A 23,545-nucleotide genomic window follows, 5' to 3' on the forward strand; every position below is an offset into this window, starting at 1 on the left:
AAGGCCTCAAAACACAGGCTGCTTCTCCACAGCCACATAATTCCAGATTAGAACATAGATTAGAAAAATTAGTTCCTTCAAAGGTCTTTTGTTTACCTAAAGTGCCATAGCTCGTTCCGTCCTTTGAATTTTCTAGTGGTGGTACTGTTTACATGAGTGCCGTCCACATTGCTGCTGAATTTTTACTCTGTAGCATTCTTACAGTCATCAGCTGGACTTTCTTTTGAACTTTTTAAACACATTTTCAGTGTGGTTGCACATTGCAGTGCGCATTAGAGGTGTGTGTTTTTGCTATCCACTACCCCTCCCTTATAAACTACATCATTCTGGATTTTACAGCATGTGTAGATAGGACCCCAGATAGTAGCTCAAACTGCATTACAGTGACACAACAGTTTTGCACCTAATTTGGAATCTAAGCATCTTAAAAAATAGCACAAAAGAAGTGAAGGTACAGCAGCAATGTGGCAGAAAGGGTAGCCACACTGCAATCTGCCTTCTCATAAAGCAAAACAAAACCCATCACAAATTATTGTTGGTATAAGGAGGAGAAAAGTGATGCAACAAAACACTCAGTAGATACCTGTATCACTAAGTACTGCAAAGAGCAAACACAGCAGAAATGAACACATTGTGTAGGGAAACCAATTCTCCCACTTTCCTGTTGGTTTAAAATTCTTACACTCCTGGCTAATCCAAGACAGCAGAAAAACAAAGGGAAGTTGCTTGCATTCACCTCTCTGGGTGATTTGTTCAGCTTTGTATATGTGTTGAACGTCAGAGACATCAAGGAAGCTTGCCTTTCTCTCATTCCTTCAAGTCATCCGGATGTTCTCCAGAAACTCTAGAGATTAAAAGGATTATGTCTCCCCAATGCTTTTGCCTCTCCTTCTACATGTTGCCTGGAATGACCCATATTCTGTTATAGGTCAGCTGAACATGCTTTGTCACTTATTGCTACTTTTATCTGAAACTGGAGACTCAGGTATCAGCAATGAACAGGAGTAGGAGTACTTTTACACAATTAAAACTAGTGCACAACTGTACTAGTTCCTGGAGAAGTCGGATCTGGCCACGGTTGTACATGCCTTGGTGGCATTCCAGCTGGACTACTGTTATACACTCAACATGGGGCCTTTGAAAAGAGCTCAGGCACTTCAGTTGGTCTAAAGAGCACAATTCAGAGTGCTGGTTTCGACTTACAAAGCCCCAATACAGCTTCGATCCAGGTATTCTGAAAGGTCTTCCCTTTCTATGAACCTCTTAGGCATCTATGATCAACTGAGGAGGGCCTTCTCTCTGTCCCAGCACCGGCTCAAGCATGTATGGGAACACAGGAGAGGGCCTTTTTGGTGGCTGCTCCCAGACTGTGGAACTTCCTCCCAAGAGAGATCAGGATGGCTCCATTCCTGCTGGGCTTCCACAAGCAGACCTTTCTGTTTAAAAAAGATAGGGAGCATGTTGCTGGAGAGGTTGTGAGTTTTAAATACTATTTGAAGTGTATTTATCATATTTAACTGTGTTTTAATCTTAATCCACACATACTAAGATTACTGTATTGTATGACACTGATATAATGCACACCCTAATTTTGCCAAAAAAGGGGAACATTAGATTTGAGTAAATACAGGTATGAGTAAGTTAACAATTGAGTCTGCTTTACAGTGTATTGGTACTGAATATATGCTTGCTTTTTCCTAAGACTGTCTCATATTTCTTTTATTGTCTTACATTGATTTAAATATATTGGTTACTTTAGTTGGAACTCTAGAGCTGATTTTTTTTTCTAACAAACTACAGGATTTGGGCTTACTCACTTTTGCCTACCCAAATGACCACTTTTGCCTACACTGTTTAGGAGAGGAACTAGGATGCAAATATTATAAAGTGCCTGAGTCCAAAATGAGGAATTTATCTAAAAGATATCCTTACTTTCATATCCCTTTATAAATTGCAAGTCTTGAGTTTCTTATTTGCCTAGGCCTGAGTGGTTCTTAAAGATGAAGAATCTTCAGCTGATAACTTTATCACCCAGAAGCAAACGTTGCAAGGAGCCTCTTTTAGCCTGATTTATGTCAAATATAAGATGAGAACTCTGTCATCTTATATCTGACGTAGATCAGGCTACGTCAAATTAATTTTATCCCACATTAAAAACATAGACATTTCAGGGAAGAATGTATACCTCATCAAATACTCATTGCTCTCTAATAGTAGACCCTGAGTCATGCAAAAAGTCTGGTTTCTATGTGAAGTATAATTAGCAGGATGTGTGATACTTACCGGTACTTGTTCATTCTGCAGTTATACACATTTCAAACAATATTCATTGAGCTATCACATTTACTTTCATGCACAGAGCCATTGGATATTGTTATATTCCATGTGCAACTACAGTCCATCTAATCCCAAATTTCCTACTAACACTAGTAGTAGCTTCCTACAGCCTTGAAGGTTCTTCTCCATCTTCTACTATCCAACCTTTTTAACTGGCACTGAACTAGAGACTTTCTAGGCTTTACTATGAACTGAATGCTAAATTAATGGTGATTAATAAAAGTTTTAAATAGTTTCACTTCTGCACGAAAGTACCGGTACCTGTAGCAATGACTTCCTACAGAAGGTATTGATATTTTGTATGTTATTTTGCAACAATACCTTTACAAGTACATTTGTCAGTTTAATCAGTTTAATCTGGTGACCCTCATGAGGGAGAAGTTGACAACCTTTGGCATTCCAAATACTATTAGACTGTGACTTCCATCGTGTCTCATCATGCTAGGATTGATGGGCATAGTGACCCACCATGCCCATCTTGATTTAGGATCTATGCTTAACAACATGACTAACAAACTACTGAAGAGCAAGATATTCTTTCCTAGAAGACATCACCTAAAATTCCCACACTGAATGGAAGTATGAAAATCCTAAAAAATAAAAAACATAAAGAACGTTGTTCTGCTGGCCATTCGCTGTCATTTCCCACTCATACCTCATATAACAAACTCACTAATTCTCAACAGCTTTTGCACTGAATTCTACATGAAAGAGAACTCTTCTTGTCTGTTCATGTCCACCTAAACTTTTATATACAATCCTTATTTTAAAAAGTCATGTCCTATGTTGCAATTTTGCTATGGACCTAGGATAATTCCTCCAATAAAATTGTGAAAGTGGTTATTAATCCCCTTCCCATTCTCTTTGAAACTAATGCCGCTCTTCTGCTGATCACAGTAAAACATTTGCATGTTCATCCTAGTCACAAAATTGGTTACAGCAAGGTTGTATCAACAGCAGCATAAATGTACTATAGTGGTAATATGAACTAGAAAACTCCAACATGAGGCAGACAGACACACAGTGCAAGGGTTAAAGTAGGATGCTAGCCATTTATTTTAAACTAAGGAAAGTAAAATTAGAGGGTTCCACAGAGAAAATACATACCTGAAACATTTGACCACAACTTGTTTAAAATAATAATCTTAATCATAGCCTTTTTCCAGCAAGAGCCCAGGAAAAGAAACAAACAAATTAGAATTGTTTGCCCTTTACTCCCACTGTGACCACAAAATGTTCACTTTCCAAATGAAGGTGTAAAAGATGGCATGGAGCCAGGAAGGTGAGCTCAGAAAGTTGATAAGCAACAATGGCCAAGTTATTGAAATAAGAAACACATCTTGAGGTCTCTAAGAACTATACATGCACATATCTTTCTGGAAATAGAGCAGGAAGCATGACATGGGGAATGTTCAGAATTAGAGACATGAAAGCAACATTTAATATCTGGAATATATGGCCTAAGTTAGGTGTATGCAAAGTGTAGCTCCCATCAATCAGCACAGCCAATGGTGAAGAATTGACAATCTAATAACTTCCGGAGGTCTGTACACGATCAACTCCTGGCCTAAATCCACTCATTAGTTCACAAATAGACCCCCTGGGGGGGTCATGAGGAGGTGTCAGAGGGGTCACCAAAGACCATCAGAAAACACAGTATTTTCTGTTGGTCATGGGGGTTCTGTGTGGGAAGTCTGGCCCAATTCTATCATTGATGGAGTTCAGAATGCTCTTTGATTGTAGATGAACTATAAATCCCAGCAAATACAACTCCCAAATGTTAAGTCTATTTTCCCCTAACTCCACCAGTGTTCACATTTGGGCATATTGAGTATTTGTGCCAAGTTTGGTCCAGATCCATCTTTGTTTGAGTCCACAGTGTTCTCTGGATGTAGGTGAACTAAACCTCCAAAACTCATGGTCAATGCCCACCAAACCCTTCCAGTATTTTATCTTGGTCATGGGAGTTCTGTGTGCCAAATTTGGTTCAATTCCATTGTTGGTGAAGTTCAGAATGTTCTTTGATTGTAGGGGAACTATAAATCCCAGCTGCTACAACTCTCAAATGGCAAAATCAATCCTCCCCCCAACCCCACCAGTATTCAAATTTGGGTGTATCAGGTATTTGTGCCAAATTTGGTTCAGCGAATGAAAATACATCCTGCATATCAGATATTTACAGTACAATTCACAACAGTAGCAAAATTACAATTATGAAGTAGCAACAAAAAGAAAAGTTATGGTTGGGGGTCACCACAACATGAGGAACTGTATCAAGGGGTTGCAGCATTAAGAAGGTTGAGAAACACTAAATTAGACTGAAGCTCAGGTTAGCAACACTGAAGGAAAGTCCCCTATCGAAGGATCAGCCGATATTAACAGTATAGAATGTGAAGGAACTAAGAGTTAGATGTGGTAAAGGCAAATTCAGACAGTGACAAGTTATGAAATTCTGTTTCTGAAACCATCTAAGGTGATACTCTGGGTGATATGCAGCATACAGATGCAATAAATAAAATAACAAGAGATCAGACTGAGAAGACTAATTTCACCTAAAAGTAGGAAACTGAGTTTTTTAAATACATGGAACTTTCTGTGCTGTCTTCTATTATGCTCTGTTTTATTTGGGCCAAGGGCACTACCAATAAGATGAATTCTTAGTCACACTTGATAACTTTTTAACATAAACATATGTTTACCAACATTTAAATGCTTCCAGATATATATTTTAGAAGTAAACAGAATTTTCATGACTTCAATATTCTTTTTAAACACACAATGCAAGAACAGAGCAGTTTGTACACTTTGTGCAATCCCAGTCACTGCATTTTTAGCTAAAAGGAATTCAGCACAACACCTTTCTTTATGCAGGTAGGTTGAAAAAAGCCTCGTCAATGGAAGGAATGAGATGACAGGATAAAGGAAAATGTATCAGACAAGGCCCTGTTCTTCAGGAAACATGATATTTACTCATCTCTCTAATACAAAGGCAGAAGAGATTGCATTACCAGCAAATTGCCATTCATCCAGGAAGTCTCAAAAGGAACAATAACGATTACAGTAACATGATGGCTGGTGCAGTTGAAATGTCAGAACCCTGCTCTTTTGAACTCAGAGAGTTTAATTTCAGTGTGCCTGGCAGGTATCTGTTAACAAAGCTGTCTGCTGTGCGGTTGTGCCCCTTTTCCTTGCTGCTCTATTCCTTCCCTGTCCTCTCTTGTCTTCCCATAGGGTGGACAATTACTGTATACAGGCAATCCCAGAGCTATAAACATCCCACTTATAAATTACTCATAGTTAAGAACAAGGGTGAGACAATAGGAAATGAGAGAAATCTACCCCTAAGAAGGGAAATCCACTCCTGAAAGAGTTAAGGTGCTTCCAATGAAGCTTTCTCACCAATCCTTGTTTTCTCAAGCCACATTTTTCCAAAGCTGCCCTGAGTCCCCCTGGGGAGAGAGGGTAAGGTATAAATGTTGTTGTTGTTGTTGTTGTTGTTGTTGTTGTTAAATCCAATTATTATCACAGGGACAGAAAGTGAGGTGAAATTTTCTGAAGAGTGGCACAGCCAGCAAAACAAATGCCACAGAGGTGTTAACTCTTCCTTATGCTATCCAAAGCTAAAAAAATAAATATTTTTGGCTGGAGTAACACTTTTAAAATTACCTGTTCCAACTTACAAACAAATTCAGCTTAAGAACAAACCTACAGTACCTTTCTTGGTTGTAACTTGGGAACTGCCTGTATATTCATTCATATATAAGTCTAGAAATTTTGTTCAAAAAACGGACCCCATAAAACTGGGTCAATTTATCTATGGGTCAGTTTTAGAACTGCACCATAGACCATAACAATGAATGAAATATCTATGAGTGGTGAAAGCTAAGTACATCCTGGAAGAACCTAAAAGAAGTATCTGTCTCTTCTATTTTCTCCACTACTGCAACAGTTCTGGGTTTTTTTCATTCTTTGGAAAAATGGCAGTAGCCAGGGGCCCAAGGTGACACTGGTGCTTTTCCCCCTCTTTAGAATGACACTCACCTTATCCGTGGATCATATCAAAATCCATCATTTTGGTCCCAAAACCTGTCCTTGACAAATGTCTGTGGTTGACTTATACACAAGTATATACAAGAGATTATAAAGTATTCTTCTTCTTCTTCTTTTTTTGCAATAATCAAGGCATAATAAAGTTATGTTACAACTGTAACTAGACATAATTTTGTAGTGTATCTATAACTTTTAGTTATATTTACACTTAGGGACACATGGCTTCACTAAATGCCGAAGTAAAGATATGTCATTGGTCCGACACCAGCTTGTGCTGTGGCTCATACCTTTTTCTGAGAAAACAAAAGTTATTATGTTTTGTACTGTAGGCTAGTAGACTGTAACATTAAGATTTTCCCCCAAAAGTAATTATTTGATAATAGATGGAAAAGTAAATAACTACTTCTAAAAATTATGACAGTAACTAACCATTTGGAAAGAAGGGCTTGACACTATAACTGTATCTAATTACAGGTTGAGAACCTCTCATGCAGAAATCCAAAATACTCCAAAATTCAAAACTGTCCACATCTGTGGCTGTGATAGTGACACCTTTGTTTTTTCAATGGATTGATGCAGACACACCTTACTTCATGCACAAAATTATCAAAAATATTGTGTATAAAACTGTCTGTAGGATTTGTATATTAAAAATTAAACAAAAATGTATTTCGTGTTTAGACTTGGATCCTAACTCCAAAATCTCCCATCATGTACCTATATGCAAATATAGTTCCATAAATGCAAAATATTTATGATCCCAAGCAATTTGGATAAGGGAGACTCAACCTATACTTTATAAAATCATTTCTAAACTATGTTAGGGATGGGATTGATAAAATATCATGTACCATTCCTATTCTAACAGCTCTATGCTATGGCTAACCTCTAGACATCTCATATTTGTCAAATGACACCAGGTGCCCGACAAAGCAAATATTATTGTAGACCTCTACATGCAAACGAAACCATTTTGCTTACCTTAACTACAGTACAATCATATGCAAGTTTCTTCAGATGTAGCTTACATTTATTTCAATGGGACTTGCTTACTAATAAATGTGTCTGACATTGTAGCCAATTAAGCATCTTTACTCAGAATAAGGTGCTCCCTGTTTCATGCAGAGCATTAAAGTTACTTTTGATAGTACAACACCCAGAATCTCCTGATATGGTTAATACTCACACTGGAAGGGGGAGTTGGGGAATTGCAGTCCAAAAGGTGAGTCAATGTGGGTTAATGGTTTGAGAGATGGACAAGGATACTGAGAGACTGGGTTTCAAATCTTCCCTTGGCCATAAAAATCTACTAGGTGACCTTGGGCAAGTCATACTCTCTCACTCAAAGAGAAATGCAAGGACAGACCCCCTTTGAACAACAACAACCACAAAACTCCTATGATAGGTTTGTGTTTCAATATCCATAAGTCAGAAATCACTTGAAGGCACACAACAACAGTCCAAAAGTACTTTTCCTAGCTGTGATTTAATGCTGGCTGCAACAATCACGGTAACATACACATTGTAATAGTATTACCATTTTTGAATTTTTGTTATGGCATTATAATTTTTGAATTTAAAATCTTAGTTAAGAATAGCTTATCTCTCCACTTCAATTACATAAGTTAATCCCTTCTTTGATTCTGCAAGTCTTCTCTAGTCATTTTTGACTCAGGTAACAGAGCTCCCCCACCCCCAAATATTCTTAGTGCCTTGGTTTTTAGACCAGTTCCTGGGTTTACTTGGGGTACCGATTCAGAAAATTGCATTGGGTATACCACATCAGCTCTAGTTTCTTAGATATGGTTATCATAGTTTTCAATGGGTGAGCCAATGGCAACTGGTATTATTTATTAGTTATAGTATTTATATTCTGCCCTTCTCACCCCGGTCCCAATTCAAGGTGCAGGTGATTGCCTACAAAGCCCTGAACGGTTTGGGACCCGTCTGCCTTTGCGACCGCATTTCCTTCTATGAACCTACACATCCCCTTCGATCTTCTGGGGAGGCCCTCCTCTCACTCCCACCTCAGTCGCAAGTGTGGCTTGTGGGGACAAGGGAGAGGGCCTTCTCGATGGTGGCCCCCTGGCTTTGGAACTCATCACCTGGGGAGATTAGGCAAGCTCCCACCTTCTCGGCTTTTAGGAAAAGCTTGAAAACCTGGCTGTTCCACCTTGCTTTTAATAAATGAACAACAATCCTCATACTATGTCCATCCCAGCATATACTCATCTCCTTAATGCACTTCTCTTTATTCCTAGAAGGTAATTAAGCTCCATAGCTTGTCCCTCCTGTACCTCCCACCAGATAAATTGCTCCAGTTTCCTATCCCGCCCTTGTCCCATTTTTATCTGTGCATCTGGCTTAGCCCATCTTGATTTACTCCTTGTCCATAATTGTTTTTTCACTTCATACCTGATGTTATATCCCACTGTGTTAACTCTCCTTTATTGTTTTTATGCTATTGTTTTTATTGTGGTATATTATTTTAATTCAGGGGTCCACAAACCTTTTAAACAGAGGGCCAGGTCACAGTCCCTCAAACCGTTGGAGGGCTGGATTATAATTTGGAAAAAAAAAAAGAATGAATTCCTATGCACACTGCACATATCTTATTTGTAGTGCAAAAAACACAAATGCAGTACAATAATTAAAATGAAGTACAATTTTAACAAATATAAACTTATTAGTATTTCAGTGGGAAGTGTGGGCCTGCTTTTGGCTGATGAGATAGGATTGTTGTTGTTGTTGTGTGCTTTCAAGTCATTTCAGACTTAGGTTGACCCTGAGTAAGGGCCGAGTAAATGACCTTGGAGGGCCGTATCCGGCCCCCGGGCCTTAGTTTGAGGACCCCTGTTTTAATTCTATCTTAATTTTAATTCTAACTATTATTTTTATATATATATATAATTTGTTTATTGTATTCATCGGGCTTGACATCATGTTAGCCGCCCCAAGTCCCTGAGGGGAGATGGTGGCGGGGTATAAATAAAGTTTAACAACAACAACAACAACAACAACAAGCTTTTGCTATCATAGTCAAACAGTAGGGACAGCAACCCACATTGTTCCATATCTTTCCTTAGGAATACATCTCCTATCATTCCTCACTTTGGATATGCTAGCTGGATCTGATGGGCTCTTGAATTCAATTACACCTTGAAGCCACATATTCCTCACCAATCACACATCCCTGTTAAGGGAAACATAGATCTATACATTCATAGCTTCCAGTTGCAGAAATGAATTAAAAACTTTCATAATATTTGCAGGAATAAAATTCAATGTACTAGGAGTAAGGAATTAATTGCTTTCTTGAAAGAGCGATCCCTTGGTATTCATAGGACTTTGGTTCCAGGACCGCATATGAATGGCAAAAGTAAGGACAATTACATCCTTATTTATAAAATGATGGCGGTAAGCCACAGCCACTACAAATGCATTCTTGGGGTCTCCCACCTCTGGGAAGTACAACAGTCACAAACCTTTGCCTTCTAAGCAACCTTATTTCTGCTTGATAAATCACAAGGCAGAAGCAGGTGTCTGGCAGGGAAGCCCCAAAATGTATGCCTGGCAGCTGGGGTTTGTTCCTGCCTCCGCTTTGAATACATAATTGATTGAATCTGCAGGTCCTCTGCTTGCAACTATGGCAGGTCCACCTAGTATAGTAACTTCATCAGGGATAATGGGAAAGCATTTAATATCACAATTACAGCCCATCTGATTAAAATTTATTATTTTGAGAATAAAATTTCATTTACCTCTGTTGTTTCTGATGCTTTTTTATCTCCAGATGCTCCAGGTGCACTTTTATCAGCATGCTGTAAGAAATTGAAATGCCAAACAGTTAATTAACAAGCTTATGACTAAGCAAGATGCTGTAATGATCCAGAGAATTATACATCTAGTTACGTATGCTCCCTGAAGTTTAGGATTCCTATTCTTGGAGCAGCATTCCCTGGCTATGCTGCGAAAAAAATATCACTGCCCATTTTCATTCCAAATGCAGTCCTGAAAGTTTTCATAGTTTTAGTCATGATATAAAATCAGAAAAATGCTCTTTTTGTTGTACAGTAGACTGGAAAAATTCTCAGAAATCAGACAGTCATTCTTCACAGACACAATTGTTGCAAGTAACACCACTGAATCCACAGGATTTGTGTGTGGTGACTTAAAAATGCTCTTTATTGAGTGAGTCTACAATAGAATTTAGTGTGTTACCACTCAGCTTTCCACACAGCGGTATCTCCATCTTTGGAGCAGAAAGCACAACCTGATTTCAATATGTTGCAACACTTTAATTCTCTTCACCTTCCCATCCATTCATCCACATACAACCAAAGAAGCAAACACAAACTATTTATTTATAAAATAGGAAATTTATAATTCATAACACAGAAAGCAGGTGCCACAAAAAAAAAAAAAAAAAAAAACCCTCCCCCTGGCCAACCCAAAAGCCTTATTGGGAGAAATCAAGCCCTATTCCTACCTCCAACCATGTTTTCTTTATTTATTTTGCAAACTGTTTCCTTAATTCTATTGGGAAAATTAGACAATACCAACAAGAGAGACTAATCTTTCTATATAATGCTGTGCTGAATTCAATTGATTATGTCAAACAGGCCTGTCATTGGCAACAAGGTCTGAAGAAGACCACCTGCTCTAAATGTTCTTATTTTCGAAATGCATAAATTTGTTTAGCTTGGGTTCTTCATCATGGAGACAACCAATATGTACACTGCAGTCTCGTTTCCAGAACGTTGTGCCAATGTGTGGAAAGAGAAAGGAAGATATAGAGCTGACAGCCACATGACAGCAACATGAATTTTCAATATTCTGTTTTATGCAGGCATGTAGATCAAGGCTACTAATCATAACCAGAACAATTAATCCACATTAGATTGGGTAAGGTTTTTAAAATTAGGCATCATCATATGGATTAGTTCAGGTTGGCGAAAGAATCACAAGATATACACAATTGTTTACCATCATTGTGAAATTAGTGAAGCTTTGTTGTTATGCTGAGAACAAACCCAGATCTGAAACTTACTAAGTTGAAACCAAAGTTTCAGATCCTGGGATGTTCCAAAGAAGGTAACAATTGTTCCCTGGCTTGAATGTAATCCAACCTGGCCAGGCCCTGAGATTTTCAAAAGAGACCCTTCCCTTGGTCCCATCTCCATCTCAAGCTTGGTTGGTGGGAACGAAATAGCAGGCCTTCTTGGTGGCAGCCCCTCGACTCTGGAACTCCCTACCCATGGAAGCCAGAAGGGCCCCTTCCCTGCTGTCCTTCTTGTGGCAGGCTAAGACCTTTTTAATCAGACAGGCTTTTAAAGGAGAAGATTTTAAAGATCAATTTGGGGCATGCTGTGGTTTTAAACTTTGAATTTGTTTTAATGGCTTTTAACTGAGAATTAATACTGTTTTAGTGTTTGCATATTTGTATATTTTAACTTGCATGCTAATGCTTTTATGTTTCACCACTTTGAGTCTCCTTTGGGAGAGATAAATCTGGGTATGACTATAATAATAAAAAGAAGAGAAGGAAGAAGACAATTTCTCTTTATACAAGATGTATGTTATCAAGAAAATATATCTCTATCTATCTATATTGTATATATGTATAAAGTTTTAGTTTCTTCTTCCAATTTACTATGTTTCCCTAGAAAGGTCTTGTTTTTTAAAAGAATCTGACAGGAATATATATAGTCTTTACCTGATGGCATCTAATGATACATTTGCATTGTCTCTATTTATGTTGACACTGGAGGATATGAAAGGTTTATCTCCGGCAATGAATCCAGAGTGGCTCATTCAGAAACAGAGGCCATTATCTGATATTATTTTAGGAATTCCTAAAGTGCTCATGCGAACTAGCACTAAGATTAACACTGTTGTAATACATTCCTTTGCCCCAAGTACTATATAGCTACTACAAAACACACACAATGCCATAGATGCAAACATTAGATGCCCATAAACCTCCTCTTCAAACAGCAGCTGTAAGAATTTGCTGGATCCAACAACAAAGTGTTGCTACATCAAACACAAATATACATCCACGAAGCCTTGGTTAAGTATCCTTTGGGTAGGGCAAACAAGATCAACAGTAATAGTACAATTTCAAAGTCCAACCTCTCTACTGATACTGTTACCCAATTTTGAATTGGAACTATGTTTTTATTATTGTATCTCAAATAAACATAAAAGAATAATGTCTCAATGTGTATAACCACAGCAATCAGAAAAAATACAGTGAAGGAAAAGAAAACTGCACAGCTCGTCTAGACATGTACATACAGATTGAATATCCCTTGCCCAAAATGCTTGGAAGTGTTCCATACTTCAGATTTTTTTTTCAGATTTTGGAAACTTGCATATTTGTAATGTGATACTTTATCTTGGAGATGAAATCCAAGTCTAAACATGAAATTCATTTATGTTTCATGAATACCTTATACACACTGCCTGAACGCAATCTTATACATGACACTTTTAATAATTTTGTGCATGAAACAAAGTTTGGTCACACTGAACCATCAGAAAGCAAGCCCAATGTCAGAGTATTTTTGATTTCAGAATTCCACATAGTGGATACTCAGCCTGTACAACCTTCTAACAAACAGGATTTTCTTCATTAGCATTTATGATAGCGTTCAATGAATCACAATAAAGTGCTTCATAGAGTATGCTGCTTAATAACCACACCTATAATTTCTGACTCGATCTACAAGTTAAACCTCACAAACAGTTTGGACAAAGAACTGAATTGCTCAACAAGTTAATATGTATCATATAGTTGGGTGTTTCTTTCCTTTTTGCTTACTAATCAGCATGAATGGATCCTGATCAGCAACAGGACTCCTATGGGTAGGTAAGGAAAGTTTGAGCTTTCTCTGCCAAAATTATTACTTCTCTTAATGCCCTCCCCCCAACCACACAAACAATGGAGGGGTTGCAAAAAGCCTCTATTTGCACCAATTGGCTAGTATTTTAAAAGAAATAGAACTGGCCTTAATGCAGCAGGATTTTGAAAGAATTCAGAGAACATAAATCTTTGAACCTCTTCTACCCATATGTAGTGTATCAGTTAATTTTATATATTGCATAATATAGCCCATAGGCCCTAGAAATGAACGCTTGGGCAGTATAGGCTAACTGACAGTGTGTAACAGGAGAAACAACAATTTCATGCTAACCACCATGGCTAATATTTCAAGAAAAACTTGAACTTCCATTTGGTCCCAACATAAGAGATGGGAGAGCATTCCTATAGACAACAAGATCAAGTTGAGGTTCCTCAGGACAGCCAAGATCACTTCAGTATTATTCTAGCAAAAATATCCTCATGAAGTTTATGCAACATGAAAGACAATTCTATTCTCCCTTCTAATCTGCTAAACGTGGAGTTATACTGCTCTGCCAACTAGAACTTTATTTATTTCATGTCAAAAGCATTACATAAATAAGTATAAGACTGATAAGGGAGCACAAGCAACTAAATAATTTTTGACCAAAACCAGACAACAGCAACCACATTGTCTGTGGCTTTAAACCAGTGTTTCTCAACCTGTGGGTCCCCATATGTTTTGGCCTACAACGCCCAGAAATCCCAGCCAGTTTACCAGCTGTTAGGATTTCTGGGAGTTGAAGGTCAAAACATCTGGGGACCCACAGGTTGAGAACTACTGCTTTAAACAATTCTTCTTTTTGTGCATGAGGCAGGGCATTGTGGACAAGCATACAGATGTGGAGTTGTTTGTTCTGCTCCACAGTCACACAAGGTGGAGGATTCTTCTAGGTAGTGCCGTTTTGCAAGGTTGCCTTTTGATCTGCCCACTCCACTTCTGAGTCTGTTCAGGGACTTCTAAGTTGCCCATTCTTAGTTTGCCCATGGAGGCAGACCCTCATGGGGGGGGGGGGGGGCATCCATTTGGGATTTCCTGGTTCAGCTGCCCAGAGGGATACTCTTGCTGTTGCTGGTGGTTCTCATGAAGCTTTTCTTTGATTTGATTCTGCTGGAAGGAGGGTGATAGCCATGCAGTGGATGACTTTCACGGTGTTCAACGTTATTTCGCTTGCAGTTGGCAACAACTTCCCATCACAGGGGGCAATGACAGCTAGCTATAACTGGCAGCTAGCTATAACTAGAGTCTATCAACAGGTGTAGGTTTGAGGCATCTGGAACTAACAGGGCAATATGCACCCCCAATCCCTGGCAAGTGCCTACCTCTCTTGCACTGAATGACTCTCAGACCAAAAGGTAGTCCACTAATTGCATACTGCTATAGGACAACAAAGAAAAGGTCTAACCATTACTAGGAGCAACATAAAAAGTACATTATCTCAACCACAACACTGAAAAAGTCTGTTTCAGAAATGAGGCCCTTGGGTAGATTTCTTGGTCTGCAAAGATAATGGAGCTGGATCAAATTTTAAGCATGTGTAAATGAACAGGGGAAAGCTTACTTGTCCCAAGGAGCAAACAGGTATACATGCAAATAAACCCAAGCCTTGCTCCAATGTGTCCCTATCCATAAAAATCTCCAGTTTACTGGGAGACTCAAATTGCAGTGTCCAGAAAAACTATTGCTGCCATCACCTTTTCTTTCACTGTGCATATGTGCTAAAGTTTCTCTCGACCTCTTTCTCTCTCAATCTCAATGTCTTTACCGTTTCTCTCAGGACTCTGAGAATAATGCTAATCTATGGTTTTCACCTGCAGTATACTGCAGGAGATTTGGTGATAGGAGGACACCACACCCTTGAACACACATTGTTAACTGCTGCACCATCCTAGTCAAATTGCCAAGTAGCCATTCTGCTGTATTACATTGTTTGGCAAGCAACAGGGACTTATCACTTCCTTGGTGGGGTGATAGCAAATATAGATCAATCGACAGAAATGTATTGACAAGGGTTTTGTACAGCAGCAGACAGGATATATTATGACAAATCCTGGAGTTTGGCTATACTGTTTCATGAAGATTCGGGGAAAAAACAAAATTTTATATGTTCAGGGAGCATACAAAATTATAAAAGATTGTAATGCTTACCATTTTATTTAAGGTATTTTGACTGAGTAATAAATCCAAGGTTCTGGTTTCTGTTTACTGTCATATAAAATATGATTGATCATTCTTTATTCAGATGAGTGCCTGGGAGAGTTTTTAAGCTAATAAGAGGCTTTGAGTTCGCCTCCTTTTATGTGCAGAGACTTTCTGGGTGGTTTTTTGTCATTCCCTTGCCCATGAGCACAGTTTGTGTAATGCAATGCACACCTGCTTCAAGCATACTGTTCTGCATGCATGCCCAACCCTAATTAAGACTACCAAACACCTTTCATCTACACTTGCTAATTGATTCTGTGGTAGAGATAAGCCAATGACTGAACCAGAAAACTAATCTTAATAGAATAAGAAGGATGTAATTCTTAACCATAGGCTGACAAAATGCGTCCTGGGGGAATTAGCATTCAGGGTTGCGGGTTTGTTTATGTCTACTGTACCTACAACTGATTCCTACTGAATGTAATAGGACTCGCTTTTCAATAGACATGCATAGCATTGTGCTGTGAATCAATGTGCTTAAAATACTTTAAAAATAGTTAAAACTTCAAACTAAAAAAATGATTTTCATAATCTAGTAAAAAAAGAAACAGGCAAATATTTTGCCTATTACTCATTGCTAACTTGCCCATCAAAATCAGTAAGTTTTTTTTTTTTGCATCAGGAGCAACCTGAGAAACTGCAAGTTGCTTCTGGTGTGAGAGAATTGGCCATCTGCAAGGACATTGCTCAGGGGACGCCCAGATGTTTTACCAACCTGTGGGAGGCGTCTCTCATGTCCCTGCATGAGAAGCTGAAGCTGACAGATGGGAGCACACCTCGCTCCCTGGATTTGAACCGCTGACCATGACCCATCTGTCCAAAATTCAGTGGTCCGTTATCAAAACTGAGATATGTAGTTCAATGAAGTTCACTATAACAGAGGCGTATATGCCTTGAAGACAATGGCATGCTACAATAAGAAATCACCCCATTAGGTTTTCTTACAATCCCCAAATTTCTGGCACCGAAGTAACTTCTTGGTTGAGCATCTAGGAGCACAATTAAGGTACCAAGAGAGGGAACTAGCCAAGTTATCAGGAAATCATAGGCACAGCAAATAGGACAATTCTAAGTGTGAATAATTTGCAATGTCTCGTGCTCTCCAGTGCTAGAAATCTGGAGCCTAAATAAAAATTTCATGGGAGCACAATTCTTATTTGAGGGGAGCATCGCCTTCCTTTTACCCCCACTTGCAATATATCCTTGCACACAGCAACTCCCCTACCCAATTTTACAAGTATTTTCTCAAGCTTGCAAAATCAGCAAATTATACAGATGGCTTTTTTTTAAACCCTCTAATTGTAGGTTTGCTTAGTATGGTCTTGAGTGACAGAAACCCAAACTTCAAAGTGTTGTGAATTATTGCAGAGAATGCTACAATAAGCTAGAAATGCAACTCTGTTGTAAAGTCCTTGAAGCTATCAGCATTTCTGAAAAGAAAACCAGTTTTGTGTTACACTCTTGCACAGAATGAAAACAAGCCTGATTTTTATTTACATTTCAGAAGTCTTGGCTCATTTTTTTCTCTGATTACAACCATGCCACAAAAAGGTTTTTTGGGGAAAACAAGAATTACTACACACACACACACAGCCACAGCCATGCTAAGTAACCAGCAACCTGACATTTACATTTCAATTAGTTGTGAATTGTATGTCCACTTGTCCAGTTGCCATCATGAGGAGGTAAATGAAAAACGAGGAGGCAAATATATAATAATGGTTCCACAATCACTAGCTGATAATACAAGCAGCTCAAATATGATTCTTCACAACTTTGATGAAGAAAAACCTACATATAATCAGCCCTCTGTATCCATGAATCCAGCCATCCATGGCTTGAAATTATTACTTTAATCTATAAAGCAAACCTTGATTTTGCCATTGTATACAAGGGACACCATTTTACTATGCTTTTATATACAAATCCACACAAATTAGAAACTGTACAGACACAAAACCTAGCCCTGTCCTTCAAGATCTGGGGTGCATTAACACTGCAGGATTAATGCAGTTCGACACCACTAGAGCTCACCGCTTTGATGATATGGCATCCTGGGAATTGCAGTTTTACAAGGTGTTTCTCCATCTCTTCCAAAGGATATTCCAAAGGACAGTGTAGATACACCCTCTGCTCTCCTCCTTCAAGACCTGGCCCAATTTCCTAATCAACAACCCCATCCCAAAACTCTGGATCCACGCTGCAGAATTATAGCCACTTCACACCACTTTGCCATGGCTCAATGTTATGCATTCCACAATGTGTAATTTTGTGAGATATTTACCCTTCTCTGCCAAAGAGTTCATGCCTCACAACAGGCAACAAGCTGCAGGATTCCCTGGCCTAGAGCTATGGCAGTTAAAGTGGTATCAAACCTCTCTAATTCCGCAGTGTAGAGGACTACAAAAGCAAACCTTGCTGGAAGGGAGCCGCTCAGCCTCTGCATACCAGAGCAGGGTGGAAGCTTCCTCTTCAATGTAGATAAAGGCATCCCTGGTGCAACCTGGACAGAGTTGTGTTCGTAGCCCCAGAGTGCAGTTTCTCCACTGAACCGTACTGACAGTGAGTGGCACTCCTTTGCAGAAACATGAAAGCCAAAACCGCAAACCCTTCCCTAGCAGCATATTTTGAGCATATTTACCGTAGCATACCACCAGCTTGCAAAAGCCATGGCTGAAACAGCACAGGGCAGCTCCCTCCTCGCCTTCCCAACTTTGGTTTTGTTTCTTACTAACCACAGCCCAGATGCCTGCCTTGCTTGCCTGTCCCTCCCTCCAGCAGGGCGGGCCACATGGGAAAGGAGTGGGGTGGAGACCTGGCCCTATTGCTCCAGTAAAACCCGCCCAAAAGAGGCAGAGAGAGAGCGGGGAAAGAAGCAATTGTTTGCCTGGGGCCCCTCCTGCCCTCCAGACAAGCATTTTCCCTTGGAGGAGAGCAGGGACAGGAACTGAGGCACATCTGCACTGCAGAGTGAATGCAGTTTGACACCACCTGAACTGCCATGGTTCAATGTTATGGAATCTTGGGAGTTGTAGTTTCAAAAAGTCTTTTGCCTTCTCTGCCAAAAAGTGCTAGTGGTGCCACTGCCAAACTGCAATTCAAATTATTCCAAAGTTAAAGTAGTGTTGAAATGCATTAATTCTGAAGTGCACATGCACTCTGACTTGACTACATTTGGATTAGGGTTTTACTCCTCCTGTTTCCATTCCAGAGCTTGTTTGGAGGATTACCACTTGGACTACATTTCCCAGCATGCCCCTAACCAATGACCTGACTGAGAGGTGTGTTCCAAAAAGTTATTTTTACCCCGGTTGGCCCAATTCCTGGAAAGAAGGTTTTGTCCCCTTGGGCATAATCTACACTGTGGAATTAATGCTGTTCAAAATGAATTCAAACCACCATAGCTTAATGCTACAGAATCATGGGAGTTGTTGTTTTAAAAGTTCTTTCCCTGCCAAATAGTGCTAGTGTCTCACCAACCCATAACTGCCAACCAGCAAACCTGTTTCTCCCCACCTCATTGAGACCTGTGTTGAGAGGTGCATCTACACTACAAAATGAATGCAGTTTGACTTCACTATGGCTCAGTGTTATGGAATCATGGGAGCTGTAGTTTTACAAGATTTTTAGCCATCTCTGTCAAAGAGGGCTGGTTACTCAACAAATGATTCCATGAGTCATGACTGTTAAAGTGGTGTCAAATTGCATCAACTCTAGATGCACCCAAAGACTCTGGAGACCAGGGATCGAGTCCCTGCTCAGACATGGAAATCCACTGAGTGAGTTTTGATGAATCACACCCTCTAAGGCTGAGAGTAAGACAGTGGGAACCCTTTGAGTAATACTTGCCCTCTGAGTAATACATTTCAAGAAAACCCCTGTCTCCATAATTTGGAGTCAAATTGAGGGCACATAATAGCAACACATTGCAAAGGGTCCTATCAGGGCCCCCAATATCACACCTGCAAGAGATGTCAATGTGGGAAGGCTGTAGCCCACATGTGCTGGCTCCAAATGTTGAGAAATCAAGACTGCATAATGAACATAGGGAGGTGCCAAAATGAGGAAGTATATTGGAAAATGGCTGTGGTGTGATGGCGTGGGACAACGAGGACGAGAATTCAGTATTAAAACCATTATTTGGATGATTTTTTAAAAATGCTATCCTAAAATCTAACTCTCCGCTGGATAACGTATATCACTCTGTTATTTTTGTTTTTCAGAGGAGGAGCTCTAAATACTAAGCCCCTCCCCTGGTTATTTTGCAAGGGAAGAGCTAATACCCAAGTCATTTCCTGGAGAAAGTGTCTTGAGCCAATTGCTGCCTCTACCCACAGAAACCAACTCTTTATATAACTGCCACTTAACAACCTGAGCCAGAAAACACCATGTTCTTTCAGGCATATATAGTTCAGCATATCCAGAGTAATTTCTATCAAAACTCAAGACAGTTGCCATGTACCTGAAAGTAGTGATCCAGGCTTCTAAAGGTGCATCTATATTGTATAATTAATGCAGTCTAAACTGGCATGGCTCAATGCCATGGAATCAAAGGAGTTGCATTTTCTAAGGTCTTTTGCCTTCTCTGTCAAAGAATGCTAGCACCTCACCAAGCTACAAATCCCAGGATTCGAAAACAGTGAGCCATAGAAGTTAAAGTGGTATCAAACTGCATTGATTCTACACTGTGTAAATGCACCCCAAGTCTTGTTTGATCCCCTGCAGTTTGGAAACTGAAGGGGATGGAAGCAGAAGAGCTGTTGTGCCTTCAAGGCCCTGTAAAGTTCTGGTGACATAAACTTTTAAGGGCATCAGCTAGTTATTAAAGCAGCTGTCAGAATCGTGCATCTCTGCAAAAGCGGCTGCACTGGAACTGTAAACAGCGCAGTCAATGGTAAAGAAAGCTACTGACTTCAGTCACAGTTACACTTGGAAACAGCACAATTCCACTTCCTATTTTCAAGTAACTGCTGGGATTTAGAAGAAAAGACTGCAGACTATTCCCACCCCTCTGAAACACATTAGAAATTAATCATGGGTCCACTTCTATTGTCACAACCATAGCTCTAGTGCAGAGGTTGGTACTGCACAGCATTCCAGATATTGTTTGGATTGAAGCTCCCATCAGCTTACACCAACAGACCGAATGGTGAAGGATTAAAAGAATTGCAAACACGGTTGGTGAGAACGAGAGACAGGGCCTTCTCGGCAGTGGCCCCCCATCTACGGAACTCTCTCCTCGGGGACATCAGGTTGGCCACCTCCCTCCTGTCCTTTAGAAGTCAATTGAAGACATGGCTTTGGGACCAGGCATTTGATTAGTGAATACTGGCAATTGAAAATGTGATATTGAATCTGCCCAGACTTGGATATGGTTTTAACTGGCATGTTTAAGTTACTGTTTTAATGAATTGTATAATATTTTAAATGATTTTCAATGTCTTTAATGTATTTTGGGTTGTTTTACATGTTGATAGCATTGTATGGTGCTTGTGTGAGGCTGCCCTGAGTCCCCTTTTGGGGGAGAAGGGCAGGGTAGAAATGCATGAAATAAATAACATAAATAATAAATGAATTGCGAGAAACAGCATGGTGGAATGGTGCTGGTGTTGGACTAGAACACTGGGACATGAATGTTCGAATGCTCACTTGGCTCTAGAAAACCACTGGGTGACCTTGGTCAAGTGACACACTCTCAGACTCAGAAGAAGGCAAAGGCAAACCTTCTCTGAACAAATCTTGCCAAGAAAACCATGTGATAGATAGACCATAAGCCGCGTTGAGTCCCCACCCATGGGAGAAAAGTGGGATAAAAATGAATAAATAATAATAATAAGTAGGAAATGACTTAAAGGAATGCAACAACAAACCCAGCAATATGCAAAAACTCTGGCACAAGCCTGTAAAAGTGGTCCCAGTGGTGATCGGCACACTGGGTGCAGTGCCTAAAGACCTTGGCCTGCACTTAAAAACAATCAGCGCTAACAAAATTACAATCTGTCAGCTGCAAAAGGCCACCCTTCTTGGATCTGCACGCATTATTTGCCATCCTACTACTTCATCAAGCTAGAGAATGAATCCACTTTAAATCCGGTTTCGGCCTCCTGCAGAATTTTGGGGTTTGTAGTTTAGTGCGGCTGTTAAAGGCTCCTCCCTAGACACTGGAGAAGTGTCCAATGTGTGATCGAATATAAAAGCCAGCATAGCGATCTTGTTTGCTGTGTACTAATCTTGTGTATCAAATTATAATAAATTGGAAATGACCAAGGAATACAACAGCAAGCCCAGCAATGTGTAGAAGACCTCACTGTGATCTGGATATACATATAGTAATCATCACCTATAGTCCTTAAAAGGAAGGTGGGAACTACCATGTTCTTTTTTCCCATTTCATTACGTTCATCTACAGATCCACTTACCAGTGGCCAGACTAGATAGATCGAATGAGAGTTTAAGAAAAACACAAACAAATATAGGACATTTGTAGCTGTCCAGTTGTTGGGCTGTTTGTTTTTTGGACACTGAGTCCCATCAGATCTATTCTAGCCTCATCTTCCAGATACTTGGTGGCACACCCACACTGACCACTTAGGCCACTGTGAAACCAGCCGAGAAGGAAGTGGTTCCAATTTCCAGATGACGACATATGAAGTCCAGCTTTTAAGCCTGGATGGTGCTTATACACATATGCAATGCAGAGGCTGACCTCGAACCAGTTAAAGATCCACAAGATCTATGACTTCACAACTGCGGAGGGCTCTGCCAATCTGTGCTGACTGACAGAGCCCTCAATCGGTTTCGCCATGCAATGCGATGTACACTCAGGCATGCTGAAGTGTGTTAAGGGCTCTATTTCGGAGTATGCTCTGACTTTCCTTATCTCAGGGTGCATCTACGTATGTGCAATCTTGTACATTGTAGATTGAATGCGGTTTGACACATCTTTAACAGCCATAGCTCAGTCTGGGCAATTATAGTTTTCTTGGTTCAAGAATGCTAGCGCCTCCCTAAGTGACCACTCCACAGCATTGAATAACAGCAGTTCAAGTGGAGCCAAACGGCATTCATTGTACAAATCTAGCATGGGCAAACTTGGGCCCTCCAGGTGTTTTGGACTTCAACTCCCACAATTCCTAACAGCCACTTGGCTGTTAGGAATTGTGGGAGTTGAAGTCCAAAACACCTGGAGGGCCCAAGTTTGCCCATGCCTGATATAGATGCATCCTTGATTTAAAGCCCTTGAAGTGAGCTGCAAGGCATGCACCATAAACACTGTACTATCCAGCTGCCTTCAAACTGCATTAAACGGTCATCATAGATGTGGACATCAAGGAGCCGCTGTGGTGCAATGGGTCAAACTGCTGACCTGAAGGTTGGTGGTTTGAATCCACGAGATGGAGTGAGCTTCAATCTGTCAGCCCCAGCTTCCCATCTGGGGACATGAGAGAAGTCTCCCACAGGATGGTAACACATCCGGCTGTCCCCTGGGCAACGTCCATGCAGACAGTCAATTCTCTCACACCAGAAGTGACTTGAAGTATATTCTCTATTTGCTTCTGACACAATAATTAAAAAAATAAATGTGGACTCCCAGAAGCTCCAGCCCAGTTGGAAGATTATCAGGAATTTGGGAGTCCAAGGCACCAGGAGGACAAAACTTTGGAATCTGCGAATTTTTATCCAGGCAGTGGATTTGGTTCAGAGGACATTCAAAATATCTGGAGGGGCCTGAAGTCTGTCACCTCATCCTTTCCACATTCAATCTGGCATGGATAGACATGACACAGGGCCCCATTCCCACATCTTTAGGTGCAGGATTGTAGGAGATGAGAGATTCCACAATGCAGAGCCCTGTACATCCCCAAACCCACCTATAACATGCATTTACCACCTATAACAGCATTTATCAAGCTGGGGGGTTGGGACCCCTGGGGGGTTGTGAAGGGGTATCAAAGGGGACCATAGGAAAACAGTAGTTTCTGTTGGTCATGGGAGTTCTGTGTGGGAAGTTTGGCCCAATTCTATCATTGGTGGGGTTCAAGAGGCTC

The 23,545-nt window shown here is 40.1% G+C and overlaps 1 protein-coding gene across 6 annotated transcripts in view; it reads right to left on the reverse strand.

Annotated features, from left to right (window-relative positions):
• CAST (calpastatin) overlaps positions 1–23,545 on the reverse strand; it is a 90,337-nt gene that overhangs the window by 65,044 nt on the left and 1,748 nt on the right. For 5 of the 6 annotated variants that reach the window (XM_060761814.2, XM_060761819.2, XM_060761818.2 and 2 more), the window contains exon 2: positions 10,149–10,208. In XM_060761814.2, the coding sequence (XP_060617797.2) occupies positions 10,149–10,208 (60 nt within the window). Of the gene's footprint in view, positions 1–10,148; positions 10,209–18,138; positions 18,246–23,545 lie in introns of those variants that run through there. The other variant, XM_060761815.2, reaches the window with a different exon arrangement.

Source organism: Anolis sagrei, chromosome 2, assembly GCF_037176765.1.
Source record: "Anolis sagrei isolate rAnoSag1 chromosome 2, rAnoSag1.mat, whole genome shotgun sequence".
NCBI lineage: Eukaryota > Metazoa > Chordata > Lepidosauria > Squamata > Dactyloidae > Anolis > Anolis sagrei.